We start from the raw sequence: 10,098 nt of genomic DNA on the forward strand, positions 1-10,098 counted from the left end.
TTCGTTTGGTGGTGGGTCAGTGTTAATCTGGGGAAGGCATATCCATGAAGGGATGCACCGAATTATAACCGTTTGAATCTGTGCCTCCCATTTTTCAAGGGACAAAAAGTAATGGGACAAAGTAACAATTATAAATCAAAGTTTTCCTTTTCAATACTTGGTTGCAAATCCTTTGTAGTCAATCACAGCCTGAAGTCTAAAAGGCATAGACGTCACCAGACGCTGGACTTCATCCCTGGTGATGCCCTGCCAGGCCTCTACTGCAAATATCTTCAGTTCCTAATTGTTCTTGGGGCATTTTTCCTTCAGTTTTGTTTTCAGCAAATGAAATGCATGCTCAATCAGATTCAGGTCAGGTGAAGCTTTGGTGGCTTTTGAAGTATGCTTTGGGTCATTGTCCATCTGCACTGTGAAGCGGCGTAGAATGAGTTTGGAGGCATTGACTGAATATGAGCAAATTATATTTCCCGGAACACTTCAGAATTCAGCCTGCTGCTTTTGTCAACGGTCACGTCATTAATAAATAAAAAGGAACCAGTTCCATTGGCAGCCAAACAAGCCCATGCCATGATGTTACCACCATGCTTCACCAATGAGGTGGTATTTTTCGACTCATTAGCAGTTCCTTTGTTTCTCCCTACTCTTCTCCTCCAATCACTCTGGTACAAGTTTGTCTCATCTGTCCATAGGATAATGTTCCAAAACTGTAAAGGTTTTTTTTAGATGTTTTTTGACTAATTCTAATCTGGTCTTCCTGTTTTGAGGCTCACCAATGGTTTACATCTTATAGTAAATCCTCTGAATTCTCTCTGGTGAAGTCTTCTGTTGATTGTTGACTTTGACACACATGAACCTACCTCCTGGAAATAGTTCTTGGTCTGGTTTATTGTTCTGAAGGTTTTTTTTCACCAGGGAAGTAATTCTTCGGTCATCCACCACATTTGTCTTCCTTGGTCTTTTGGTGTTGTTGAGCTTACCTATCTGTTACTTCATTTTGATGACGTTCCAAACGTTTAATTAGGCCGCGCCTTATATTTTTGCAGTATGCAAAATGCAAATTTCCCACTTGAAATGTACTCTGGACATTTCATCTGCTCTTTATGAATGGGACAATAAGGGAAGAGCAGGGAACAGCTAAGAAGCCAATTGTCCCATTACTTGTGGTCCCAGGCCAGCCGAGAGACATAGTCCCTCCAGCGTGTCCTGGGCCGTCCCCTGGGCCTCCTCCCGGTGGGACGTGCCTGGAACACCTCCCGAGGAAGGCGTCCAGGAGGCATCCGGTATAGATGCCCGAGCCACCTCAACTGGGTCCTCTCGATGTGGAGGAGCAGCAGCTCTACTCCGAGCCCCTCCCGGATGGCCGAGCTCCTCACCCTATCTCTAAGGGAGTGCCCGGCCACCCTACGGAGGAAGCTCATTTCAGCCGCTTGTATCCGGGATCTCGTTCTTTCGGTCATGACCCAAAGTTCATGGCCATAGGTGAGGGTAGGAACGTAGACCGACCAGTAAATTTAGAGCTTTGCTTTTCGGCTCAGCTCTCTCTTCACCACAACGGACCGGCACAGCGCCCCCATTACTGTGGCAGCTGCACCGATCCATCTGTCGATCTCCCGCTCCATTCTTCCCTCACTCGTGAACAAGACCCCGAGATACTTAAACTCCTCCACTTGAGGCAGGAACTCCCCTCCAACCTGAAGAGGACAAGCCACCCTTTTCCGGTCGAGTACCATGGCCTCGGACTTGGAGGAGCTGATCCTCATCCCAGCCGCTTCACACTCGGCTGCGAACCGCCACATGCTGTAGGTCTTGGCTAGAGGGGGCCAGCAGGACCACGTCATCTGTAAAAAGAAGAGACGAAATCCACTGGTCCCCAAACCCGACCCCCTCTGGCCCTTGGCTGCGTCCATAAAAGTTATGAACAGGACCGGTGACAAAGGGCAGCCCTGCCGGAGTCCAACATGCACTGGGAACAGGTCCGACTTAGTGCCGGCAATGCGGACCAAACTCCTGCTCCGCTCGTACAGAGACCGGATGGCCCCTAGTAAAGGGCCCCCGATTCCATACTCCTGGAGCACCCCCCTCAGGGCATCACGAGGGACACAGTCGAATGCCTTCTCCAGGTCCACAAAACACACGTGAACCGTTTGGGCAAACTCCCATGAACGCTCGAGCACCCTGTAGAGGGTATAGAGCTGGTCCAGTGTTCCACGGTCGGGGCGAAAACCACACTACTCCTCCTGAAGCCGAGGTTCGACTATCGGTCGGACTCTCCAGGGAGGCTGAGGAGTGTGATCCCCCTGTAGTTGGAACACACCCTCCGGTCCCCCTTCTTATGAAGGGGGACCACCACCCCAGTCTGCCAGTCCAGAGGCACTGTCCCCGACCGCCACGCAATGTTGAAGAGACGTGTCAACCATGACAGCCCTACAACATCCAGAAACTTGAGGTACTCAGGGCGGATCTCATCCACCCCCGAAGCCCTGCCACCGCGGAGCTTTTTAACCACCTTGGTGACTTCAGCCTGGGTGATGAAAGAGTCCAACCCCGAGTCCCCAGCCTCTGTTTCCACCACGGAATGCGTGATGGCAGGATTGAGGAGATCCTCGAAGTACTCCTTCCACCGCCCGATAATGTCCTCAGTCGAGGTCAGCAGTCTCCCGCCCCCACTATAAACAGTGTTGGCGAAGCACTGCTTCCCCCTCCTGAGGCGACGGACGGTTTGCCAGAATCGCTTCGAGGCCAACCGGTAGTCCTTCTCCATGGCCTCACCGAACTCCTCCCAGGCCCGAGTTTTTGCCTCTGCCACAGCCCGGGCCGCAGCACACTTGGCCTCACGGTACCCGTCAGCCGCCTCAGGAGTCCCACAAGCCAACCACAGCCGATAGGACTCCTTCTTCAGCTTAACAGCATCCCTTACTGCCGGTGTCCACCACCGGGTTCTGGGATTGCCGCCGCAACAGGCACCGCAGGCCTTACGGCAGCAGCATCGACAATAGATGCGGAGAACATGGTCCACTCGGACTCTATGTCTCCAACATCCCCCCAGGATCTGGTCGAAGCTCTCCCGGAGGTGGGAGTTGAATACATCCCTGGCCGAGGGCTCTGCCAGGCGTTCCCAGCAGACCCTCACTATGCGCTTGGGCCTGCCAAGTCTGTCCGGCTTTCTCCTCCTCCAGCGGATCCAACTCACCACCAGGTGATGATCAGTGGACAGCTCAGCCCCTCTCTTCACCCGAGTGTCCAAAAAATGCGGCCAAAGGTCTGATGATACGACAACAAAGTCGATCATCGACCTCCTGCCTAGGGTGTCCTGGTGCCAAGTCAACTGATGGACACCCTTATGTTTGAACATGGTGTTCGTTATGGACAATCCGTGACTAGCACAGAAGTCCAATAACAAAACACCACTCGGATTCAGATCGGGGAGACCATTCCTCCCGATCACGCCTCTCCAGGTGTCACTGTCGTTCCCCACGTGGGCGTTGAAGTCCCCCAGCAGAATAATGGAGTCCCCGGGAGGGGCACTATCCAGCACCCCCGACAGGGACGCCAAGAAGGCCGGGTACTCTGCACTGCCACTCGGCCCGTAGGCTGAAATGATAGTCAGAGACCTCTCCCCAACCCGAAGACGCAGGGATACGACCCTCTCATCCACTGGGGTAAACCCCAACACGAGACGGCTGAGCTGGGGGGCAACAAGCAAACCCACACCAGCCCACCGCCTCTCCCCGTGGGCCACTCCAGAGTAGAACAGAGTCCAACCCCTCTCAAGGAGATGGGTTCCAGAGCCCACGCTGTGCGTGGAGGCGAGCCCGACTATTTCTAGTCGATATCATCTGTGACTTTGGATTAAGCCCTCTGTGTGTTTTCATCAAATGATGTAGCATCATTTAGTTCCTAATGCAATTACCTATTCCATATAGTGTGGATTTCAGGCCTGATTTGTTTTTTCCAGTTGAGATCTGATGTGTTTTGAAAGTTTCTCTTTAATGTCTTTGAGTAGTGTATTTGCCAGGTGAAGAAAATGAGGCTGAAAATAAGTAAATTACAGAGGAAAGAAGATCAGGGAGGTCTATTGGTCCCCAATGTCCATGTGTATTATTGGTCTGCACAAATGTATTATGTATATGAAAGTTGTCATTTGAAATCAGCTGTTCTAATCTATGGAAAAAGTGTACGGGTGGAGGACATTTAATACAACATGATTAAATCTGGCTTCCAAGGTGAGTTTACCCTAATAGTAGACTTTCAGATGTTAGAAGAAGTCTCCAAACCCTACAAAACATTATTATGGGACCTACTGGAGACCCTTCCTTCCATTGATATGGTAATACAAGCCTGTACAACCAGGAGAGTGTATAGGTTTAGTTTTCATGTGAAGTGTACAAGGAGGAATCATGTGCTCTTTAAGAAAATCATGAAGATCACACTTAACTTGTCATGCCAACATGAACCAAGAGAAGAACTTTTGCTAATGTTTGTTAATGTTCTCTGGACAAATGGGAGTGGAATAACATTTTTTGGACACCACAACAGAGGACATGTTTGATATGAAGTGAATACACTATTCCAGGAAAAGAACTTCCAAACAGCTGTAGATACTTTGCTGCAGCAGGAACTGGTCAACTCACCATCACTGAATCCACCATGAATTCTACCAACAGTCAGAGGATGCTTCAGGAAAATGTGAGACTGTCTGTAAACAAATAAAGCTTAAGCAGAACTACCAGTACATCCACCAAGGTCTGGCTGGAAAGTTATCAGCCAAATAAAAGTCCAGATCTTGATCTCACTGAGATCGTTTTGGGTGACTTGAAGCTGGCTGAACATGCAAGAAACACCTTCCACAGTTGAAAGTGAGGAGTGGGACAAACCCTCCTCAGATTGATGTCAGAGATGGTAGATGGCTGCAAGAAGCAGCTCACTAAAGTTCTTTCAATCAATGGGGGTCAGGCCAGCAATCAGGGCCCACTGTGTGTTAACCTTTTGACAGAAAAAGCATTTTCGTTGATATCTTTTGGTTAATGAGTAAAACAGTGTTAATTTTGGTTTTTAACGTGTAATGAAATCACATCCTTTTCCAGTGATATAACAAAAGATTGGACATCAGGATCTGAACAGTTCTTTCTACAGATCCGAATATGTAATGAGTTGTCCAAATTTTTCCACGACTGTAAAATACAGCTGCAGTAAGGTGCCTTATTGTGTAAACTAACATTCACCGATGCAGAGTTGAAGCCAGAAGTTATCACCATCTAATTTTTGACACTATGTCATGGCTTGTCCCCCCAAAAATATTTAATAAAGTTAGGACTGCTCAGTGTGCTCTGTAAGTAGATATGGTGAGAATAACACAACTTCAATAACTTACTGTGACTTATTAAATACAAGCACAGTACAAAAATATGGGGAATCCTAAAACTAAGGAATTAACTGCATAAAAAATCAAACTGGTAGAAATACGGCAAAACATAAAACCAAAGTCCCAAAGATTATGGCAACAGGAAAAGATACTGGACACAAATATAGAACAGCAATTCAATTAATATGATTCTTTCTAGTAAACCATAAAAGGTGCTGGAAACAGGGCCAGCAGTGGACTAAAATAGATCATGTGTACTCACATGACCATACTCCTTCTCTATAGCTGCTCTTTGCTTGCTGAAGGACCTTGGGGAACACACAAACAAACAGAATTTGACACCACAATTATTGATTGTCAGTATTGATCCCTCAGCCTATCATTGATCGTGTCGGAGGATCTCATACAGATGTCCCACACTCTAGTGAAACAGCGTATTATCACCCACCTGATCTCCTCGAGCAGTTCGGTGTCCTGGTGTTGTTTGGACTGCAGTTTGCTGAGCTGCTCTGAGAACAGTAGTTTCACTTGCTGGCTTTCCTTTACCTGCAACAAGTTCAGAAAAGTATAGACAAAGACATTTCCTTTCATAGCTGTAGCTTAGTATGCCCCGTCTTTGCTTCCTGTCTGTAGCTTGTTATTATTGAGAATGCACACAGAGACTTCTTTTGGGAAGATTTGGGAAAAGACATGATTGTAGGTTTCATGTGTAATACTTTGTATATACTGGCTGGTCCCAATGTATGAACTGTTGGGTGTTTATTCACATCCCAAATTACTGTGATATAGTGCTCTTTCAGTACCTTAAGGTAGCACTCCACCATGGCATGTGGTGGACCAGTCCATGCAAAGGTACTGGCCAAAGAGCACTTATATACAAACTTTAAAAAAAAGAACTGGTGCTGTTGTACAGGATGCTACAAAAGCTTCTGCAGGATTTCTTCCAGAATGCATGGTCTCCTCTTCTTCTGCAAGCATTTTTCCTGTGTAGGTGGTTCTCATTTTATGAATCAAAAGGAGACATTGGCTTTGGTCTGGGCCTGAGTCATTTTGACCTTTGTGTGGATTTTGGTTAACCTATTACTATTTTTACTACAAAAACCTACAGACTCCTTCCTAATTCTTACTAAACTAGTTTGACTTTGGTCAATCCGTACAACACTTCACTCACCATTATTAACTCGTCCATGCTTTAAACAAATTACTGATTAACTGACAGACATACTTTATTTTAAAATGTTTATTTTTATTTACTTGATTAAATTCTAAATAATACGTTCAGGTCATTTTGCTGTAACTTGCTGTACATCCTCCCTCCATTTGTTATGTTCTGATGCCAGCTATAACAGTAGCTTGTGTACTGAGACCAACAGAAAGAACCAAAGGTTTCCACTGCTTATTCATCTCACAACTTTAATAGACTTTATGACTGGTTCAACGGAGACATGTATGAGCTAAAGGTAAGAGTTTCAGATCTATCCCAGAGTAAATGTGAGTTGCCAATTAAAAACAGCAATGGTAAACCTATGGGAAAAAACACGATCATCTCAGAATTAAAAGAAAACTGTAAACTTTCTGATCATTTTAATGTATGCTCCCTTCCCATATGACTATTTGAATGACTTATTTTCTGTTGTCAAACATCCTGTTTGTGATGATACAATTCAAGCGAGGTATAAAGAGGTATGTAACTCAGCTTCTCATGCAGGCTAACTGAAACATCTTCCTGTACCTACAGCAGAGGAGATTTCATGTAGAACTAGTCTGTCAAAATGAAACAGCTTGAGGCTATTAGTCCCTTCACACTGATGCCATGCTAGTACTCACATAGTACTGTTTAATTCATCATCCAAAAAACAAAGAGTATGACACACATCAGCATTATTCAGCAAAAATGCCAAGATGGCCATTATCACAGTGGTGGAGCTGCAGAGATGTACAGCATATGAAAATAAAGAAGAATGTTAGCCTAGCACATCTGTATAAAGTTCAGCATATGGAAAGTTAAAGTTCATTAAAGACTGTAGCTGCATTTATTAGGTCAGATATATAGTTTTTTGCCAAAAGTATTCGGTCACACAACCAAATCAATGAATTTCAGTGTTCCAATCACTTCCATGGCTGCAGGAGTTTAAAGTTTGATGTGGAGAAACTTGACTGTCCTGACCTCACTCCTAAACCTTGAGGAAGATATTTATGGGATAGTTCAAGTTGCTGTAGCTGGCAACAGTGGCTCCATCAACAAATTTGACCTTATAGATAAAGAATAGGATGTCATTATGTAAAAGTAGACGGACAAATACTTCTGGCAATGTAGTGTATATTTAGAAACAAACAATAAAGTTATGTGTGTCTCAGATGATGCGTTGTAAAAACATTACAGTAAATTTGGACCAGCATACTGATGGTGACTGCTAGAAAACCTGGTTGAGGCAAGGTTTATGTGCAGATAGGAGAGACTGCAGCATCCAGAACATAATTGGTGTTAAACAGTTACAATACTAACATGGACTATTTAATAATAATAGAATGTAGTGTGTTACTTTATTGTATGTAACTTATGTATCATTGATTTAAGACTAGAATTCGGTATTGACCGATGTCTATATCTAAATGACTGGAATTAGTATAAGGTAATAAAAATCTTGATATGACCAGGGAAGAAGGGTTATTTTCTGTCTGCTGAATGTTTCTGTTTTGACTTGAGACAATTATTTTGATTATTATCCTCCTGAAAAACCCATTGATTACCTAATTTAAATTTTCTTGCAGAGGTCCCTGGGTTTTATTCAAATTGTATTGTTTTTTAGATGGTTCTTGATGCTCTGATATCTAACAAGGTTGCCAGGGCAACTGGAAGAAAGACAGGCACACAGCATCCGAGATCCTCTACCATATTCAGCAATAGTTTCTCAATAATTTAGACATTGTTTCACACCAAACCCACCTGACGTATTTGCTACTGGAAGGGTCAATCTTAGTCTTGTCTAATTAAAGCAGTTAAATTCCCAGTGGCATTTAGCAAAATGTACATATTTCTGTTTGTGATGGTAGGAAAAATTTTTTTTTTTACTGGTTTCACTTACAAGCAAACAGAACCAGGATCATGAAAACTTGGCGACCCTAAGATAACTCGGTTTTGCACATCTTCATCAGCAATGCCAATATGTGTGGAGGGTGCTGTAATTAGTAAATAGCTCCCTTTCATCTGCAGCATGTGTAACCAGGAGTTAGAACAGGTTTATGGACTTTTAATTATTAAAAGGCCAAATTCTAACTATTAACCTATTATTTTCAAACTTGAATAAACTTAGTAAGTTTGGAGGAAAAGGCAAAGGTGACTTTACTTTAATGTAGACCTAATCCGTACAGTAGAATACCTTCTGTCATGCTTTAAAGATGTTTGGGGTTTGTTTCTTATGTATACATGTGTTCTGTTCATGTGTCATTTCTGTAAGATATTTCCTCTGGTTAGATTGTGTCCTTGTATTTCTGTTTGGTTTCCCAGTCATGGTTTGGATTCACTCTCAGCCTTTGCCACCATAATCATCTTCATTTATTCCACCTGTTTTATGCCAATCAGTCTCCTTGTTTTCACCTGTGCCATCCACTATATATACTCTTCAGTTCTGGTTGCTCCTCGCTGGTCCATACTGTTTGATCACCTGATCCAATACTGTTTTGTTCACGTCGTGTCCACCCATGTCCAGGTCTGTTTTTGCCGTTCCATGTCTCACTGTAAGAGTTGTGTTTTCTTTTCTATTAAACCTTTTCTACGCACTGAGCTGTTTCTGCCTACTTGTCTACATTCTGGGGTCCACTCTAAAAGCCCTTATTAATATCATTCATGAGCATGAGTATAGTGTAAAGATTGTTCTGGAAGCTTTCTGAAGACATAATTTGTTAAGTTTTAATGCTAAATACAGAGTGCTTTATATGAACTGTTTCAATAAAACTTGGAAGAACCTTGATATTCCAATAAGCATAAGGTACCATTTGAAATGTTGCAAATACCTTACTGCAATGCACAAAGTCAATGACCTAATGAGGAACAGTTTTAGCTACAACCTTGAAGTAACTGTTCAGATGCGATCAAAATCAAGCCAGCAGAAAAGTGAAAGTAGGCTTAAAACTGAGGTTAAGAAAGCAGTAAATATTTTCTACGTCTGCCAGCTCTTTCTCTACATCAGACTCTCACTTACCTTCCTGGGTGGTGGCTGCATGCTGCTTGCGTTGCCTCAGTGCTTGCTCTCTATGTTACTGTTGTAGTTGGGTTCAGCTGCTATTTCCTCAGTAGATCAACTCACACATGTGTAACCCCTTCTCTCCCTGTCTCTCTTTCTCTCTCTCCCTCACTCACTGATGTGTTAGCTGAAAACAATCCTGGAGAGGGCAGCAAAGACCAGCAGACTCAGGTAAAGCGCTGTGTTGAAGGTTTTTCTTCAAATGTTCCGTTTTCCGGCCACATTCCTTTGCTGTTGGCTCAACAAGCATTTATTATTTGTGTTAAAGGAGCACTGCACTGACCAAATATATGTTGTTTATTAGCTTGATTTTGTTTTCCATTAATTTAGCAGATTTCTATAGTGGCTGTAGTGAACAGAAAAACAGCTGAAATGTAACAGGTAATGCTTTAAAGAGATTAAGCTTTAGTAACACTGAGTTGAACAGATGCCCACCTTCCACTCACTACTTCTCCCTGATGGCATCCAACCTTCAGAGCTTCATTGCCAGCG

The 10,098-nt window shown here is 43.9% G+C and overlaps 1 protein-coding gene across 1 annotated transcript in view; it reads right to left on the reverse strand.

Moving 5' to 3' along the window:
- Positions 1–9,701, reverse strand: part of LOC124859962 (F-BAR and double SH3 domains protein 1-like) — a 45,899-nt gene extending 36,198 nt beyond the window's left edge. The window contains exons 1-3 of the mRNA XM_047352886.1: positions 9,565–9,701; positions 5,811–5,908; positions 5,625–5,670 (exon numbers count right to left, since the gene is read on the reverse strand). Coding sequence (XP_047208842.1) covers positions 5,625–5,670; positions 5,811–5,908; positions 9,565–9,585 — 165 coding nt within the window. The 5' untranslated portion in view covers positions 9,586–9,701. The remainder of the gene's footprint in view (positions 1–5,624; positions 5,671–5,810; positions 5,909–9,564) is intronic.
- Between the last annotated feature and the right edge of the window lie 397 nt (positions 9,702–10,098).

This window comes from Girardinichthys multiradiatus, chromosome 23 (genome assembly GCF_021462225.1).
Source record: "Girardinichthys multiradiatus isolate DD_20200921_A chromosome 23, DD_fGirMul_XY1, whole genome shotgun sequence".
In the NCBI taxonomy this organism is placed as follows: Eukaryota; Metazoa; Chordata; class Actinopteri; order Cyprinodontiformes; family Goodeidae; genus Girardinichthys; species Girardinichthys multiradiatus.